Source organism: Eubalaena glacialis, chromosome 16 (genome assembly GCF_028564815.1).
Source record: "Eubalaena glacialis isolate mEubGla1 chromosome 16, mEubGla1.1.hap2.+ XY, whole genome shotgun sequence".
NCBI lineage: Eukaryota > Metazoa > Chordata > Mammalia > Artiodactyla > Balaenidae > Eubalaena > Eubalaena glacialis.
Genome location: NC_083731.1, coordinates 71252389 through 71272876, shown reverse-complemented (window position 1 = coordinate 71272876; position 20488 = coordinate 71252389). Strand labels below are relative to the sequence as shown.

The following is a 20488-nucleotide window of genomic DNA, read 5'->3' as shown; positions in this document are numbered from 1 at the left end:
TTGTTTTAATTCCTTTCAGACATTATACAGTGTTACTATATTTCTATTTAAGACCCCATACTGTGGAAATTTGCTATGTCTAGAGGCAAGGTTTCAGGTTGTCCTGTAAAACATTTATTTAGTCCAAAGGAAAATTCTACTGAATAAATCCTTGCCAATGCCATGTACGCTGTCTGGCCCAAAAATGAAGAACAAAAATATGCTTCTACAGGCAAGTTTCTAGGAAATCATCCGGACGGTAATAGAACTGATACTCCCTGCCGCCCACCATTCGTACCAGAAAACTGTAATGAATAAAGTAAATACTGAATTTGAGCTTGTCCCTTTCATTATAAAGAGCTTTAATTACTGGAATACTAAATTAATCTCCAGAAGTGATCAGTTTTCTATCATCTAAAAATTTTTAATGTTACAAAGGCTGCTTGATTTTTCCCTGACCTAAGAGACTGCATTTCATGGAAGATCCGCATCCAACATAAATACAGTCCACTGAGGTATGCTTGCTGCTTTTCCTGCTGGAACGTCTTTATTTGCCTTTCTTCCTTCAGGGACAAACATGCTGCTGTTTCAGAAGGAGGGACTTTTACTGTCCACCTGTTTTTGAGAAATCATATTACTTAAACTTAAGATTATCCCTTGGTACCAGATGTGTTTCTTAATTTTTTTTGGAGTTTAATATGATCATATGGTACATATATTACATAATACGTGATACCTAAGCAGGGCCTAGGTTAGATCCCTCAAATCAGTGCATTAATGGTGAAACAGGAATATTCCCACTAAGTGGGATAAAGCCTCTCAATAGCTCTATGCCAGTTTAGATATGTTTTTGATGCCATATGACTTTTGGTACCAAACACACAGAACCACTTGGTTTTAAAAGCTTTTTGGATTTCAGAACTGCAGATAAAGGACTGCAGACTTATAATATATATATATGTGAAGGATGCTTGGAAGGAAAGGCCTTTATAAACTCTGTGTTAGATGAAAAGAGATACTTGCCCCCCGGCCCCGACTCCTTTTCTTAAAACTCTCCATCTTACTGTGACATCTTATGTTTCCTCAGACACACCTGACGTACACCCACCTCTGAGCACTGGCTTTTCCTCTCTGTGTTCTGTTTTACCCCCTCTGGTGCCTGGCTCACTCCCTCACCCTCTTCAACACTTTGCTCAAATACCACCTCGGCAAGTCTTGCCCTGACCACTCTCCTTTAAGTGTTAAAACTCCTCTCCCTACCGGTACTCCCTGTCTTCCTCCCTGGCATGTCTTTCTCCACAGAACTTAATACAATCACATATACTATATTCCTCGTTTATTTATTTGTTTGCTCTCTTTTCCCGAAACTAGAATTAGAATGAAAGTTCCACAGAGAGGGGGAATCTTAATTTCATTTATTTGTTGTTGTATCACTTACATTTAGAATGTGCCTGAAATACAGTAGGTACTCAGTACATGGCATTTTCAAAGAGAAAGAGAATATTGTTTCTACATACTTGGAAAACATACAGAAAACATACCTTTTTTCCCCCCTACATACGGGCTTCTTCTAGATGCTAGAACTATAGTAGTAGGTAAGGCCAGCCAGGTTGATGCCGGGGTGGGTAAACAGGCAATAGGCAACCCGAGTAAGGCAGTTTCTGACGGTGATGAATGCTGTTACACTTTTGAAGGAGAGTGGCACAGTACAGAGGAAGGATTTTAGCTTGGGTGTCAAGGAAGGCCTCTGAGCTGAGCCCTGAAAGACAAGAGGAAACCAGCTAAGCAAAATCCTGGGGGAGGAGCACCCTGGACAGAAGGAACAGCAAATACAAAAGCCTGAGGTAGGGATGGGCTTGGCGTCATAAGAGAAAAAGGCCAGTGGGGGTAAAGCACAGTGAGCAGGGAGAAAGTAGCCTGAGAACAGGACGGAGAAAAAGGCAGGGGCCGCTTCCCAGGCCGCGATCAGGAGTGTGAATACTTCAAGGAGAGGAGCAAAGTGAATCAATTTATATTTTAAAGGGGTCTTTAAGGAGTAGAAAGGTAAAGAGGAAAGAGAGGGAAGTAGAGACCAGTTAGAAGTCTTTAACAGTGGTCCAGACAATAGCTAATAGAAGACTCAGGTTTTTATCTTGAGCAAGTAAGTGTTTAGTAACATGGGAAAAGACTAGGGTAGAAAAGGGTGTTTTTGTTTGATTTTGGTTTATATTTTGAGAAGTTGGGTGGGGAGAAGGGGTAGGAATCAACAGTTCTGTTGGCTATGAGAGCTCTGACCTTCATGAAGAGGTCAGGGCTGGAGAAATAAATTTGGGATTCATCAGCATATAAAGCCCATTCTTAAAGGCTAAGAACGGATGAGATACTAGGAGAGAATTTAGATACCAAAGAGAACGTTAGTGCACTTAATACAAAGACCACATCAGACCATTAAGACTCTTAACTAATTTATTTAAAAATAGACAAACTATTGTTAATTGTAGAAAATAGTAACATAGCGATTTTAAATGTACAGTTTTAACCAATACAAAAAGCAATAAAGCAATATCTGAAGCCTTATTTAAGAAATCTCAGTACACGATCTCTGAAGTTCCATAAGTTCTGACACTAATTCTAACATGAACTTATTAGCAAAAGACTCAGAAATGTGGTAAGCCCTTGACCTAAAAACTAACTGATTTGTTTGATATTCATGCAAAAATGAATGAGGAAATGAGATAAAGCTTTCTAGTGCCTTTGTTATCAAGATAACTGTCAAAAAAATAAGTTTGCAACTTAACTGAGCACAAAATAAAGTTTTGTTTTCTAACAAATAAGACCAGGTTTCTTTTTAAAAAGAACTCTGAGTTTAGACAAAGTAATTTTCCTAAAAGCTAGTAGATGCTACCTTAAATACCACCTATTTTAAATTATACCATCTCTAAATAAGTTAATCACACAAGATATTTAAATACACCTTTAGGTGTTGGAGGGGGGAGCGCCTCTTTTCTAATGCAGCTGTTTTAAACTGAAGCTTTTGCACAAAATCAGAGAGAAACATTAACGCCTAACCCAAAGACCTTTCATTACCTGCATTTTGGATGAGAAATGATGCGGCTTTGAATATGCCAGTGTTAGACCATGCTGAATTAAGGAAAAAAAAAAAAAAAAAAAGACAACTGCTAGTTCAAAAGATACATGGAAGACATGTACCATTCCAGAACAAACACACCCTCTTCCCGCATTCAGGAGGGCAGAGTAATTGCTGAGATGTAATTATATAACTCTCTAAGAAAAAAATAAAGGCTCCTATAGTTAACAGTCTGTTTGTGGAGTAAAATTATTTTGTATCTTGATGTTTCAGGACCCAGAAATGTTAGAAAGTGCACTTGGGATATACTGTATTAGGGTCCTCTGCAGCAAAGCTCTAGCTGAACACTTTATTTTCCAAGCACTAGATGGGTACTTCATGAATTCAGTGATCTGAACGGTATAAAACCAAGAGTACTATTAATAGCTCTTTATTTTAAAACATGAGTTGGATGAAGAAAAGAATAAATTTTTACAAGTCCTGAGGTATGAAATCTGTATCAGTAGTATGACAGTATCTCATATGTTTATACTTTGCTTTCTGTTTGCATTTAAAAACTAATATTTATAAAACAAACACACAGTACATCCATTTAGTTTCCATGAGTAAACTAAAATCTAATGTGTAAAAATTAGTAATTTTCCCCTAGTTTCTAATATATGTTTTAGCACAAGAGCTCAGGATCATTTGGGTGAATGGGGGCAGTCAGCCAAATTGCATTTGGAAGACAAGACGCATTTTCTAAGGGTGTTCATGTTAAGTTAAAAAAATAAATATAAATTAATAAAAATAAGAGCAAACATCACATACATGCCACAAGAGAAGACAAAGTACTCAGATAGGTACAGGTTGTGAGGACTCTCACTCCCAGGGGATCCTGCCACCATTTGTAAAGCAGAGCAATTATAAGTAAAACCCCTACATACGAACGAGTTCCATTCAGAGAGTGCTTCATAAGACCAATTTGTTTGTAAGTCCAGAGAAGTTAGCCTAGGTAACTAACACAATCGGCTATATAGTACTGTACTGTAATAGCTTTATAATACTTTTCACACAAATAATACATAAAAAACAAACAAACACAAAAAATAAAGAAAACATTTTTAATCTTACAGTACAGTACCTTGAAAAGTACAGTAGTACAGTACAACAGCTGGCACACAGGGGCTGGCATCGAACAAACAGGCAAGAAGAGTTACTGACTGGAGGAGGGAGAGGAGGTGGGAGATGGTAGAGCTGAAGGATCGTCAGCAATAGGAGATGGAGGGCAAACTGCAATTTCACTCACGCCTGACATTAATGGCACAGGTTCTGGTTCCTTGCTGGATTCAATTGTTTGCATCTTTGAAAGTTCGTATCTTGAAGGTTCGTATGTAGGGGACTTACTGTATTTTGGAAACGGAAACATCTGCTACAGCTTTTTAAATGGCAGGACTGGCACATGATTTTCAATCTTGTACAATAACAATGCATGTTCTAGTGACTACAATGTTGCAAGTGGCTTAGGAATCCCCTGCACAAATACCCAACTGTGCTATCCACAAAAAGAGCTGAAGGTATGTATCAAATGTGGCCGTAAACAGAACCTGGGAGAGTTCTACAGTCAGATCTGTGGGAGACAATGAAGCCGGAGGTGTACAGGGTGCCCACCAAGGTCGTGAGGTCCTCACTTTTCTTCCCTGTTTGAGGTATCCGTGCTATCATTCATTTTCTGCTTTTGCATTCGTGTTCGAGTAGATGCTAAAACAAGGATGAAGAAATGTTAATAGCACTGACGGTGCTGGGTAAGCTGGTAAAGGGCTGCCACATATGTTATGCTTACGCCAAATTGATGGCGCCCAGGGCCTCGCAAAAGCAGTGGTTTCGTTTTTTAAATCATACATCCCCATCAGCAAATTTTTTTCCAAGCATGTACCACTAAAGTATGTATGTATGTATGTATGTATATGTGTCTAAATTATAAGACACACATACCCCAAGCATTAAAATAGATGAGATAAAGATAAATATTCTAATAGTCTCTTTATGTACCCCCAAAAGGTGGTCTTACACACACCCAAGTGTGCCCAACTTTGTAGACCACTGTTCTAGAGATGATACGGTTAAGTTTGGCACCTGAGCAATACAGAATTCTGGGCTGGTCTGCTGAAGTGAGTGTTATTCTTCATAAAGCCAGGAATTCCCTTGTGTTTGGAGACACGCTGCAAGTACTGCAAACACATCAGCTCACAGCTCATTTAATTTGGACGTGGACATTTAAAAATACATTATTAATTACAACACAAAAACAGAATGCTTCTCTTAAATAATTTTAAAAATCTTAACTTGATTTTAGAGGTGGGCAAAGGCTCTTCATAAAGAAGCACAAAGAACACTCACGCTTGGTAAAGAAAGGAGTGACTCTAAGTCTCCCCTTCTGGCCCTTCCACTCTGAGCAATCTAGCACTGTGTAATGATCTTTTTCTGCATACAGTTTTTTTGAGGAAAGCTGAAGAGCAACCTGGAGAATTCCTTATCCTTATGGGTTAAAACTCCTGCTACCGCTCCTCAATTTTCAGCTGCACAAAGGCCCTGAACTTCAGGGAATTCATGGTCATAGCTAAGTGTGTCACTGCGAAATGTACTGACTACAGCAACTGAGCTCTTCTATAAGAAAATATACATGTTTTTACAGCTTTCTGCTCCTTTTAAAATGCATATTTGTGGGTTCCAAAATGCTTCCACATGTTTTTAAGGTCTGATTTTGGTTATAAGCTTCATGTCTATTTTCATGTACTGGGGGGAAAAGCTACAACTATTTAAAAGTTGAAACAGGAGTATATCAGTTGATGTAAAATCCAAAAAGAGATCCATTTATAACCACAAAATTTAATTTAGTTTCAATAGTACTCTTCAAAATAATACACATAGAAATACGGTTTAAAAAATCAAAAGTATTTTTAAAAACACTTTATATTTCAAAGTATCTACAGAGACATATTGAGAGAAAGCCCCTTTTTAAAAAGTCACATTTTAATTGGTACTGTTCTTATTGATATGTCTTATGACCTAGGAATGACAGTTTTAGTTCTTATTATCTCCTAAATATTTGTCTTCTTTCCAAGACCCAGCTCTGTTTCCTGTTAATGGGTCTGGCACCAGATTATCAGGAAATGTCACACTCACCCTCATGGCTACCTCTCTAAGACAACGCAGTAGCAGTTAGTGCACACTGACCTTTTTCTTAATGTGCTTCCCATCTACTATACTTGGGTTAATCTTTCATAGTGTCAGAGTAGCTTAGGAGAGAAGTCCATTTGCCTTAACATTCCAAACTTACGTCACTCTGTATAACTTGGAAAATGCTCTAGTGTTCTTTATCAAAATTCTGATTTCCAGTAATGGAAAACTTTTGTTTAAAATAAGTTCTAAAACTTGCAAATTAGGAAAGTTCAGTAATAGCAGAATAAAAGATTATTCTTTAAATAAGGGTGATGATGTTTATATATGCTAAGTTTATTACGTTCTTGCCTACACCCAATACTCTTAAATAAAGAGTACCTCATTACAGTTCTGCTACCTAAAATATTTTCTAACCACAGCCATTCATGTTGAAGATCTGGTTTCACTTCTTGGTCTTCCCGCACAGATTTTAGGAAGGATGAAGATGACCTTCACTTTGCATCACACATCTAATCCATACAGGCTTGTAAATAACACATGCTTGACCGAATTATATCTTGAACGCATAAGCAAGTCACTAATTGAAGAGATTCTATAAATTTATTCTTTTATAATGTGAAAAGGCTTTCTGCAATGTAAATGACTGTTCATTTACATAAGGTGAAATGATAAGTACTTACTCATTTCTGCCAGTTTCTGTTGAAATTTGGACTCCCCTGGGAGATGTTTACTGCAGATTTAAAAAATGCAAAATATTTCATACGTATATGTATAAATGAAAACCTCAGATTTCCAATAACTATGTTTTCAATGACTTTTTATGCTCTTATTTTAGTGAGTAGCTTTTAATTTCAAAGGTTTATAAATTGAACATCTAAAATATAAATGTCACAAATTTATGACCCTAGATATTTTTTCAGTGGTTCTTATAAAACACAGTAGCATTTTTCAAGAGTAAGCATTTTAAAATCTAATGTTAATCAAAACTAACAAAATTTTATCAATAGCTTTGTAAAAAAATGACCAGATTTTTAACATCTGATATTTTCAATGAATTTCAGTAGATTTACATGGTGCTTTTAACTTTGGGATGCAGTCACACCTATTATTTTGAGCAATCCTCATAATTTCCAAATAAAACTGGCATGAGAAGGACTGGTGTAAATCGGGAGTAAGGCGGGCACTCTGGGTTCTCCCGATGACCAGCTCAGCTACTGAAAGACATTCTAACACTGCTCCTACCTTCCATCTGCTTCATCCGATCCTTCAATGTCAAAGCGCAGTTTTTTCAGTGGTTTAGGAGGGTTGCTTCCTTCGGCACTTCTTTTGAGCACACGGTCGCTGTTACACACCATTTGATTTATTTTCTGGAACTTCTCAGAAGTCTGCAAATTATGGAATTCTTTATTTTAAATCATTAAATGCCACCACTTTGCAGTTAGCAACCCCCTAATCGTAGGTTTGAGGTGGGTCAAAAATCAGGCAGAGGTAATATCTGCATTTTAATTTTCTGCTTTTATGGACCAAATAAGAGATATGAAAAATGTTAAAATCAGACTAACTGCACCTAACTCTGCCCCAATTAAATACCTGCTATTTTCAAACCCTCCTGTGTCTTCCCAACAACTCTGATGACTACTCCAAAAGTCCTAGTTCCTCATTTTCAGAACCTACTCACACACAAAACCAGGGCTACTTCTCAGAAGCATGCAAAGTTGGAACAGCTTCCTGGAACCTTATTTTTGACAGATTTTTTTTTCTTTTTAGAGCACAGCATAACCGGAAAGAATGTCACAGGAATTTAATAAGCGATGTTTAGTGAATAATAATTTTGGACTCACTTTATGGGTATCATGTTGACAAGTCATACTATATATTTGAAGCCATTATTGATGTAGTAGTATTCGTTGATATCCTAACTCTAAAAGTTTTAAAATAAAATATTAAATATCCAAAAAACTTAAGCATTTGAGTCCATCCAAGTATTACTAGAGATGATCTGAGATATTTATCTCCTGAGGGAGAATCCTTTCACAGCAAAGAAAGCTTTGGTAAGAAATACCAAAGGGGGCACAATACCTTATTTTATCCAAAGGACAAACACATGGAAAAACTCTATGTCTTGTCTATCTATTTCAGAACCAGAGTGAGGTGATAATCTCAGTGATGTGTATTAACACATTTATTTGAACTCAAGAATGAAGTCAGACTTCCTGATAGAAATTAAATGTGATTTGACGGATTTGACAGTAAGGATTAGCTTTGCTAATTATGCTTTATTTTCCAAAAATTAAATGAACTAAGTTTCAAAAAAATTAAATGCAAAACCAGATTTTGATGGAAAATATATTTAGAGCACATGTACAATATGATAGCAACAAAATTCTGGGCACCTATTAAATTTATAAGATTTTCAGTTATCAGCTTTAAAATATGGAAGTACATATAACATTTTCTCAATTCTTTTAGAGGCTATGGCAAGCAAAACAATTTGAAGACCACTACTCTATACTTATCCAGATCCAATCCTATTTATGTGGTCCATATCCCCTTTGTGAAGCCTGACAGCTGCAGCCTATGTTGAGCTAAATGTCACAGCATTTACTATTTGTAACAAACATTTTAACATTTGGTCTTTTAGTATACAAACATTTATGGTTCTCTAGTTATTTCATTTGGGGCAGTGCAGCAGTCAGATGCTAGAATGGCACTCACTAATCCTCATCTCCTTGAGTGTGGGTTGGACCTGGTGGTGTCTTGCTCCTGACAAAATAATGTGGCAGGGGGCTTCCCTGGTGGCGCAGTGGTTGAGAATCTGCCTGCCAATGCAGGGGACACGGGTTCGAGCCCTGGTCCGGGAAGATCCCACATGCCGCAGAGCAACTAGGCCCGTGAGCCACAACTACTGAGCCTGCGCGTCTGGAGCCTGTGCTCCGCAACAAGAGAGGCCGCGATAGTGAGAGGCCTGCGCACTGCGATGAAGAGTGGCCCCCGCTTGCCACAACTAGAGAAAGCCCTCGCATAGAAACGAAGACCCAACACAGACCAAAAAAATGAAATAAATAAATAAATAATTAAATAAATAAACAAGTCAGGAGCTCTTTAAATGTGGCAAAAGTGATGGAAAGTCACTTCCAAGATTACAAGAAGACTGACTTCCATTTTGCTTGCTTATCTCCCTCCTTCCCTGCCTCCCTCTCTTGGAGTCCTTGCTCTGGGAGAAGAAAGCTGCTATGTTGTGAGTAGCCTGTCACCCTACGGAGAAGCCCACGTGTCAAGGAACTGATGGCTTGGGCCAATAGCCATCGAGGATCAGCCAACAGCCATATGAATGAGTCTGTGAGAGGTCATCCTCCAGGTGAGCCTGGAGATAACTGCAGCTCCAGGTGACACACTGACTGCAGCCTTGTCCGGAGAGACCCTGGATCCTAAGCCATGCCTGCTTACTGACCCACAGAAACTGACATGAAAAAAGGTTTAAGTTACTAAGTTTGTGGGTGATTTGTTATGCAGCAATAAATAACAAATATAGGCAGAGGGGTGGGTGGTATGAAACATTAATAGTAATGCACACTGAATACAGGACTGCTGAATTAGTGATGGTAATGAAAGGCCAGCTAGAGTAGTGGGTTCCCAGACTAGAATAACCATTTCAAAGCTAAGCTTTCCCCTGCATTCCTCTGGAACAAAGACCACCACAGACTCTGTCACTTATACTGGGGCATGTAACCAATTCCTAATCAATTTAACAGGGAAAGAATATCTTAGAATTTGGAGAGGAAGAAAAGCAGAAGTGTGTATATGTATAGAAGGAGACCAGTAGGTAAGGACTGGCTGGTGACATCTGGACACAGTGATTACACTTTGGAGTATCTTATTTCAAATTAGTGAATTTCAAAGCTGTTTTTTAAAACATTCCTTTGAGATTATATTAATGCATATATTTGTATGTATATACATGAATGTATACACACACATATTATATAATCTCAAAGAAATGTTTAGAAAACAACTTTGAAATTCACCAATTATGAATATGATTTAAAATTAAATCTGATTTGAAAATAAATCTGATATGTCTTCCAAATTCTACGTAACATGCCTGAATGAGGTGCTTGAATAATAGCATTTGTAAATTCAATTATGGAAATTCTAGATTTCTTTTATAGTTATACTGCATACTATTGTATTTCACAGGAAAAATACTCACCCCAAATGATTCACCAATTGATACTAAGATTCTGTCAAGTTAATATAAAATGAAAATTAGTAATGCAAATCATATACAACTGTGCAGAGGTGAACATACACATGTCATTCTGAACTATCAGGAATACCAAATCAAAGGTTTCCTCTACCCCTAGAACCACTGACAAATTATACTCATTAGAGACTTATTCTGGTAGTGCTAGTCTAGTCAAACACTGAGCTGGTTCCTTAGATTTTTTAAAGCAAGACCTGCATGTCTGCAAGAACATATTCTGCCATTGTTCACATTTAAAAAGGGTAAAAGAAAATTTTAAGTTTATCCATACTTAATTCTTCATAAATCAATGACTAAGTTAACAATTAACATTTCTTTCACATTTTCTCATTAAAAATTCAAGTTACAATTGGCAAAAACTTATAAGTGATAATCAGAATTCTAATTAGGATCTATATATAGTATAGTAAACATATTTACTATATATAGTAAAGGCTATTTAACACATATCCTAGAATCAGAAATCTCTTATTAGTTTGTCCTTGTTTGAACCATATAATTTACGCTCCTGATAATAAAGATGAAGAACAGCATTAGCCTGACACAACAAAGATTTGATCATATGTACATGGAATCAATAAATATATGGATTTTATTGTCCTCCAATTCTTTGATAAGTGGCCATCATTCTGTATACTGATATATTTGATTTAACTAAATATGCTGAATATGTAGAGTGTTAAGATGCTCTCTTAATACCTGATCAATGATTTATCAGGATTTTCAGAATGTGACTTTTTTGCTAAAGGACTCCAACCTGGAAGTGATTTAACTAAGATCAGCAAAAAGCCATCATTATCAGCATAACATGGGTTAATTATCACCATTAAAAATTTAGCTAAGTACACATTTTCATGTGTACAAATTAGACATGGTGTGGCATCTCAGCAGCTTATAATGTAAGTTGTAGATATCAGTACACAGATACTCAACTATAAGAACACCAAATAAACAGAAGATGATACAGGGGCACATGAGAGCATTTATATCATTTGCCAATTATTTTCTACTTTTTCTTTTACTGTAGAGTTTGAAATTTTTATGAGTGTGCATTATTTACATAATTAAACACACCACATGAATGTTTTCTATAGGGTTAATATATCCCCTTCTTGTTTTTCTTGCCCATTAAGTACAACTATATGCGCTAACATTTTCTGAGACTTTACAAGCTAATCTGCCTCCACTTTATTCAAATAAAGTCAGTTTTAAACAGCCCATGATAACACATAATGAGTCAACTGAAGTACTTCAAAAGCCAGAGAGCACTTGCTGTTGGATGTGGAAGATAATATACTGATTTGTAGTTGCACAGAACCTTTCATCTGAGAATTTAAAACAGTTTCACACTCATCATTTACCTGAGCCACAGCACCCTGAGACCTGCTCAAGTTAATACAAGGAGGCCACAGGCAGAATTAGGGATGGACTTCTAAAGACTTAATTTATAGTCACCTACATTTAATTAGTCATCTACATTTTTATAAGCAAGATGAACACATCCACAGAAAGAGTTCACAGGACATTCAATAAACTCCAGAATAAAAATTCTTAACCAAAAGTAATCTACTTTGTTTAGCAGACTGGATACTTACAAAAACATGAGAGTGACTTGAAACTTATCATCAAACTGGTGCTCAGACCGTTTAAAAAGGAACAGACCCCAGCAGCCAGGAAAGCTGATGACTAAATGTGCAAACCCATCTAAGTAAACAGATCACCTTCCCCCCGACCCCCAATTCTTATCACATCACTTAATATAAATGAGGAAATTAGGGTCTCAAATCTAGCTTATTTTAAATGAAGAAAGCTTTGTGTTCTTATGCTTGGATCAAAATAAGCCCCTCTTATTCTTTACCACTTCCCTAAAAAGAAAACACAAACCTTGATCTTGGAGTCATTTTTGTTGGCATAGGCAGACCTTCTGAAATTTTATATGGATTCTTCAGGGGTGATATGTAGATGTTCCCCCCAGGAACCCGTAAAGGTGAGCTAGAAAACTTGTAAGGGCTTCGAGGAATGTGAGGAATTGGTGACAAGGTAGGGGGCTAGAGGAAAAACAAAAAAAGTAGATTACTTAACGTTTTAGTGAGATCCACTGCTTTATAATTAGATTTTCCCAAACAAAGGATGCTTTTTAACATACCCTGGTGGAAGCATACTGCAAAATATTTGTTTTCAGTCTCTGCATGAAGACTGAATTATAGAATACGATAATAGAATCATACTCCTCTTCTCTGATCAAAACACGTTTGAATGTCTGAGGAAGAAGAGCGAAAACACTTGTTAAATGAATTTGGGTATTTAACTCTTCAGATTTTCTTTCTTTTTTTTTTTTTAAATTAATTAATTTATTTTTGGCTGCAATGGGTCTTTGTTGCTGCGTGCGGGCTTTCTCTAGCTGCGGTGAGTGGTGGCTTCTCTTGTTGCAGAGCACGGGATCTAGGCGTGCGGGCTTCAGTAGTTGTGGCACACGGGCTCAGTAGTTGTGGCTCACGGGCTCAGTAGTTGTGGCTCGTGGGCTCTAGAGCGCAGGCTCAGTAGTTGTGGCTCACGGGCTCTAGAGCGCAGGCTCAGTAGTTGTGACGCATGGGCTTAGTTGCTCCGTGGCATGTGGGATCTTCCCAGACCAGGGCTTGAACCCATGTCCCCTGCATTGGCAGGCGGATTCTTAACCACTGCGCCACCAGGGAAGCCCTAGATTTTCTATTTTAATAGTTCATAATACTGTTTACCAGTAAAAACGCGTATTTTACAGGCAAAAACAATCCGAAAAAGCCATCTTAGGCTTGGATTATAGCTGCTCTACTAGCAGTGAAATGTCATAGATATATACAATATGTTTTTTATATATTTGTGTAAAAGTTTATTACAAATATCCTGCTTATTGTCAGGGATATAGTATTCCTTATTTACTTTATAATATGAATTTGAATACTAAAGTGTGTTAACTTCCCAATTACATTTTAGTTACAAATAATTAACCAATAATACGAAAGTAAAAAGTTAATATGTAAATTTATATAATACAGTCAGAACATATGATATAATTAATGACTGAAGCTATCCATATTATAGATACGTATATATCTGGAAAATTCTTACCATGGAAATTTACCTACCTCCTGAACAGCATGAGGAAGATCTTTGTATGCTGTTACAATGATTTTGAATTTAAGGTCTATATTCTTCACTTTGCATATGCCATACATGGAACACATCATAATCTAGTAAATAAATGTGATATAAAAATAGTCAGGATTTTGTTGCATGGTTGTACTCTAAAAAACACTGTCATCTTTCTTTTAGTTTCAAAAAATGGAAATTTAATTTCCTACAGAATTATCTTTTCCCTTCCTGAGCTCAGTTTGAATGTACATGTAAAGTATTTAAAGAACAGAATGCAAATAGCCAACTCTCAATTATTCAGGACTGATCATCTGGTTTGTAAGTAACCCTAACTTTGGCTCCTGTTCCTTAAATGTTTCTCAGAAGAGAAAAGTTGAAAATGGAATCAATTAACTGTGTAACTAGCACTTAAAAAAAAAAAGCCAGGTGTGAAAAGGGTTCAAACTATTAGATAAAATAATGTTGACTATACTCAGTGGTGGTGTTAAGGGGGATGCAGTAACTGGAAGGGGATAGGAGACAGTCTTCTGTTGACAATGTTCTGTTTCTTGATTTGCTTTCATAGATGAGTTCAGTTGATGAATTTACATTAAGATGTATCTTTATGATATATCGATTATTCTATACGCATATTACATTTAAAGAGAAGGGTATTTTAAACATAAAAATAAAATTTGAAGTAATTTTCTGTGACTTTGAAACATCGAACTTTCTTAATTTGTCTGAATTTTACTACCTAATTTAAGAACTGATATCTTCTGCAACATTCTTGCTCCCATCTACCGCCAAGAATACCTACACAACATCCCTTGTTTAGCATCTTAAACAGCCCCAATCCTACTATTTCTCCCATTTAGAATGCCATCCAAGTATCCTCTTTGCTAATTCAGTTCTCCTATTTCAATACTTTACCTAAGGTACCTCTCACAAAATCTTCTTGATTCCAGATACCTAATCTCTTTAGAAATCCTTAGCACTACTGTCTATCTTTCTATATTATCGAAAAGCAGTAGACCCATAAGGCAATAAGTGCCTACTTAAAAAAAAATCCAACATACTAGAATTTAGAGTTCAAATATGCTCTTGAAAAATATACGTATTTGTAGGTTATACCTTTATACAATAATTCATCTTTTGCTCAAAATATCATTCTTACTGGGAACAATACTACCAACCTTACCAAAATAAAAAGATTAAAAGGGAACATTATGAACAGCTGCATATCAACAAAATAGATATCTAAGATGAAATGGAAAAATTTAAAGAAAGACACGAACTACCAAAACTGACTCAAGAAGAAAAAGAAAATCTGAGCTTCTGAAGCACTAAAGCACCAAAAGCTTCAAAGGACACAATCAAGAAAGTGAAATGACAACTCAGAGAATGAGAGAAAATATTTGCAAATCATATAAGAATTTGCATGATAAGGAACTTGCATGTAGAATATATAAAAAACCCTTTCAGCTCAACAATAAAAAGACAACCCAATGAACAAATAGGTAAAGTATCTGAATAGCTATTTCTCCAAAGAAGATATACAAATGGTCAATAAGAACACAAAAAGATTCTCAATATCATTAGCCATCAGGGAAGTGCAAATCAAAACCACAAAGAGGTATCACTTCATATCCACTAAGATGGCTATAATCCAAAAGGCAAGTAAGAAGTTGGTGAAGATGTGAAGAAATTGGAACCCCATACACTGCTGACAGGAATATAAAATAGGTAGCCATGCTAGTAAACAATCTGGCCATTCCTCAAAAGGTAAAACATAGAGTTACCATATGACCCAGCAATTCCACTCCTAGGTAAATACCCTAGAGAAATGAAAACATACGTCCACCCAAAAACTTGCACATGAATTTTCATTAACATTATTCATAATAGCCAAAAAGTGGAAACCAAATGTACATCAATTGATGAATAAATAAACATGATGTGGTATAGCCACACAATGGAATATTATTTGGCAATAAAAAGGAATGAAGTACTGATACAAGCTGTAACACAGATGAACAATGAAAACATAGTAAGTGAAGGAATCCAGACACAAAAGATAACATTATATGATTCCATTTATATGTAATGTCCAGAATAGGCAAGTCTATAAAGACAAAAAGTAGATTAGCATGTTGCCTGTGGTTAGAGGGGGTAGGAGAATAGAGGCGTGTACGCTACAGGTACAGGGTTTCTTTTTGACATGATGAAAATATTTTAAAACTGATTTTGGTGATTGTTGCACAACTCTGTTAATATACTAAAAACTACTGAACTGTACACTTTAAATGGGTAATTAGCATGGTATATGAATTACACCTCAATAAAACTGTTACAAAAATATTATTATTCCATAAACAGAGAAGAAAGAGGAAAACATGAGAGATGGTCTTTGTAAATTAAATCATTCATTTATTCATTTGACATTGTTTTAGATCAACTACTCTTTTTTAGATCTTTTTTAGATCAACTAAGATCCCCGGGGGGTCTTAGTTCCCCAACCAGGGATCAAACCCGTGCCCCCTGCAGCCTGCAGTGGAAGCACAGAGTCTTAAGCACTGGACCAGGGAAGTCCTAGATCAACTATTCTTAAGTCTCATGCTTCTTCCACACTAAATGAATTCTAGCTTACCACAACATAGAAAAAGCCTTTGATGAAGTTTCTTCAGTGAGTTTTGCAGTGAGATCTTTCATGCCATTAAATAAGTAAAGTTATTGAAATATTCTCAAGCTCTAAAGTTCTCATTTGTAAGAAATATAGCAAAAATATAAAGGGTAGCCAACAAGCAAATATATATTAAGTCTACTAAATCGATGCAGCTTCTCACTTGAATCTAACCTTTTCTCAAGAAATCAGTACACAGCTAACAAGTGAGTCGAGTAGGAAAAGTGCATAATTTTCTTACCTGGTCCAAATGCCTGTCTCTCATGAGTTCATACTCATTTTGCAGTGTGTGTTGGAAAAGGGTCCAGATGATATGTTCTAGTTCTGGGTGGTCAGACAGAAGGCGTGCACACAGGGTATTTAGTCGAAGATATGCTAGTCGATACACTGGAAAAATAAGGGTAATTAATCACATTTACTCTTAATTTTGTATCACAAGTGGATTTTTTCAAAACATTAAATTGCTATAACCAAATGCTGTTAAATAGCATTTTAACATTAACTTCATCTCTACCACTGTTTTCCTTATGAATAAATGATTTGTAGCCTTAGCACTGTCCTAGATACTAGAAGGCAAAATAATACTTTGCTGAAAGCATTATTCAGCAAAAAATAATTCTTTTGTTAAATTATTACAGCATAAAATTGAGGTAGAGGGACTTCCCTGGTGGTCCAGTGGTAAAGAATCCACCTTCCAATGCAGGGGATGCGGGTTCGATCCCTGGTCAGGGAACTAAGATCCCACATGCCGCAGGGCAACTAAGCCCGTGCGCCACAACTACTGAGCTCCCGCGCCTCAACTACAGAGCTTGCGTGCCACAAACTACAGAGCTCACGCACTCTGGAACCCACACGCCACAACTACAGAGCCCACGCGCCCTGGAGCCTGCACACCACAACTAGAGAGAGAAAACCTGCACGCCAAAACTAGAGAGAAGCCCGTGCGCCACAATGAAAGATCCCATATGCCTCAAAGAAGATCCCGTGTGCTGCAACCGACACCCGACACAGCCAAAAATAAATTAAATAAATAAAATAAAATAAAATAAAGTTGAGGCGGAGGAAGAAAGATCCTAAGATCTTGTGAAATTAGACAATCCAAATAGGGTTTGTTTCAGTTCCACTGGTAATCTCTCATCACAGATGTTGAAAATTCTATCAATATTCAAGAGGGTAATTATTTTTTAAAATAATGGAATTTCCAAAGTCCCTCAATTTTTCCAATCCTAAAAACAAAAAACAAATAGTGTATTTCTCTATAAAAACGCTAGACTTGTAGATTACCTAAGTGGTAATATGACTGTGCTATTAAATTTAGAGAGTTTATTAAAAAATGCTAGTGGAACACAGGTTGGAGAAAAGTAATCCACAAAACTGAATTTTCCTCCATCTACTTTAAACATAATGACCCTTGGTTTAAACTTACTTTTCAAAGACTTGCATAAGGTAATCAGAATTTTTTAGTTAATAATTTATCCCAGTGATCCTCAACTTTGGCTTATATCAGACTTGCATTGAGGGCTTGTAAAAACAATGATTTTTTTTTTTTGCCTCATCCTAGAGCTTCTGAGTAGTTCTAGGGGCGGGGCTCAAACAAAAATTCTCATTTCTACAACTTAGCAGGTGAGGTGGATTCTGCTGGTTGGGGACCACACTTTGGAACCAACGCTCTAACGTAAGGGCTTATAACATGCCTATAAAGTTCAGTATATTTCTGACTTGAATAAAAATCAGAAAAATGATTTATCACAGAGGAATGTGGCATTTTACTTTCCTTCAAAGAGCTCCAAGTGGGTGTGCACTTGCATGTATATACACATGCACAGACACCCAAATGACCTCCCCATCCCACCACATACACACACAATCAGAGAATGCTATACAACCTGGTTACCAGGAAATGTACCTGCACTAGGCCACAACACATTGTATAATCTCAACTCACACACCTGAACAGCAAAAGTAATGTTAGGAGTAAATATTTCCAGGCATAAATTTGAAAGCATAACAGTAGCAGCGACAATAACAACATCTAACACTTTCTGAGTGCTTACTATGGGCTAGGCACTGTTGGAAGCGTTTTATGTATTAATTCATTTAATTATCTCAAAACCCATACAAGGTAGATTATTATTATTTCCATTTTACAGATGAGAAAACAGGCATAGAGATATTAAAGTTTTTTTTTCCTTTTTTTTTAATTGGAGTATAATTGCTTTACAATGTTGTGTTAGTTTCTGCTGTACAATGAAGTGAATCAGCTATATTTATACCTATATCCCCTCCCTCTTGGACCTCCCTCCCACCCCACCCCCATCCCACCCATCTAGGACATCACAGAGCACCGAGCTGAGCTTCCTGTGCTTTATAGCATGTTCCCGCTAGCTATCTATTTTACGCATGGTAGTGTATATATGTCAATCCTAATCTCCCAATTCATCCCACCCTTCCCTTCCCCACCATGTCCACATGTCCGTTCTCTACGTCTACATCTCTATTCCTACCCTGCAAATGGGTTCATCTATACCATTTTTATAGATTCTACATATATGCGTTAATATACGATATTTGTTTCTCTCTTTCTGGCTTACTTCACTCTGTATGACAGACTCTAGATCCATCCACATCTCTGCAAATGACCCAATTTCATTCCTTTTCATGGCTAAGTAATATTCCATTGTATGTATGTGCCACATCTTCTTTATCCATTCATCTGTCGTTGGACATTTAGGTTGCTTCCATGACCTGGCTAATGTAAATGGTGCTGCAATGAACATTGGGGTACATGTGTCCTTTTGAATTATGGTTTTCTCAGGGTGTATGCCCAGTAGTGGGATTGCTGGGTCATATGATATTAAAGCGACTTGCCCAAAGTCACGCCTAGTTAAGCAGAAGAGCCATGATTTGAATCCAGTCAGCCTCATTTCAGAGTCCATGCTCTTGAGAGTAATCATCTACTAACCTTTTTTGTAAAAGAGTGAAAGGGAGGTAGATTTCAATGGCTTCTGAGTCTGGAAGGCTGAGGTTGCTTGTGCCTCTGAAGTTGCAGTAGAATTTACACGTGTAGTTGACCCTTTTTTCTTTGGGGATCTTACAGGAGAAAGATACCTAGATATATTCAAAGGAAAAGACTTCATTTGAAGTTTGCTAAGAATCTCTCTCTCTCGCTCGCTCACACACACACACACACACACACACGGCTGTACACATGCATCCAAACACATCTTGTCTATTTAATCTACTGTTCTACACCAAATTCCTCTTTAAATACAAGTTGGAAAAGAGAGATTAATAGGAAAACTAAGCTTGTCCTTATCATTTCTAACTCTATTTCAATAAATGGCTTTTCTTGGGAATTACTGCCTTATTTAAAAAATAGCTGCATATGTTTATATGTTCAATTCTAATAATTAAAGTGGGACTGAGTTCATAAAATGACTCCAGCTTAAAAGAACAAGCCACTGATATCAAAATATCAATTTCTCTGATTCTTCTCCTAAAAACATTTCATTGATAACTATGGTTCATATACATAGGACTTAAGTTACACATACATATTCCCTCCTAAATTATATAGTACATGATTATATGAATTAATATTTCAGGTAACATTATCAAGGCAGATTTACACCTGTATACTAAAAATATGTCAGGCATAAATCAAGGCAGAGATATTAGTAAAATTATTTCTCAATTTCTGACCTTCTACTGCTCTGTGTTGCCATTTATTTTAGAGGATAATCCAGGTCTACTTTCTTTTGTTTTTTTTCAAGAACACTTTTTATTAAGGTCACTATTAGTAAAAGGTTTACAGTCTTTTAAAAATATCCCAGAATCTACTATGAAGAGCAAGTACTAGGGAGTAAACACCAAAGCATAACTCTCTAATTTTGTTTTAGTAGCTGAGAAATCATTCTGAGCAGGAAGGAGGATTTGTACCTTACTATGGATGTTTCTAGTACAAGCAATATATTTACTAGTACACTAGGAAAAGGGAATCACCATCACAACTTTTTAAGTACCAGGGTCTAGTCTATTATCACCCTTGAATTTCCCTTCAATTCACTAACTAACAATATTGTAGACTGACTTAACTTGGGTAGAAGTTAGTCTCCCTTGAATTCTAGGTGAACACATTACCTCCTGGACTTCGCTACTTGAATCTCAGACTTAAGAAGGCCAAAGTGGAGCTCTTGATTTCTTTCCCATGTCAAGAAATGGCTCC

General features: G+C 36.6%; 1 protein-coding gene across 6 annotated transcripts in view; it reads right to left on the bottom strand.

Annotated features, from left to right (window-relative positions):
* Nucleotides 1-1379: 1379 nt before the first annotated feature.
* The window catches only part of RB1 (RB transcriptional corepressor 1), a 138451-nt gene continuing 119342 nt past the window's right edge, over nt 1380-20488 (bottom strand). For 3 of the 6 annotated variants that reach the window (XM_061170714.1, XM_061170718.1, XM_061170719.1), the window contains exons 19-27: nt 19226-19371; nt 16505-16650; nt 13595-13699; nt 12619-12732; nt 12357-12520; nt 10419-10449; nt 7451-7593; nt 6889-6938; nt 1380-1738 (exon numbers count right to left, since the gene is read on the bottom strand). In XM_061170714.1, coding sequence (XP_061026697.1) covers nt 1563-1738; nt 6889-6938; nt 7451-7593; nt 10419-10449; nt 12357-12520; nt 12619-12732; nt 13595-13699; nt 16505-16650; nt 19226-19371 — 1075 coding nt within the window. In that variant the 3' untranslated portion in view covers nt 1380-1562. Of the gene's footprint in view, nt 1739-2571; nt 3100-3627; nt 4787-6888; nt 6939-7450; nt 7594-10418; nt 10450-12356; nt 12521-12618; nt 12733-13594; nt 13700-16504; nt 16651-19225; nt 19372-20488 lie in introns of those variants that run through there. The other 3 variants (XM_061170716.1, XM_061170717.1, XM_061170715.1) reach the window with 3 other exon arrangements.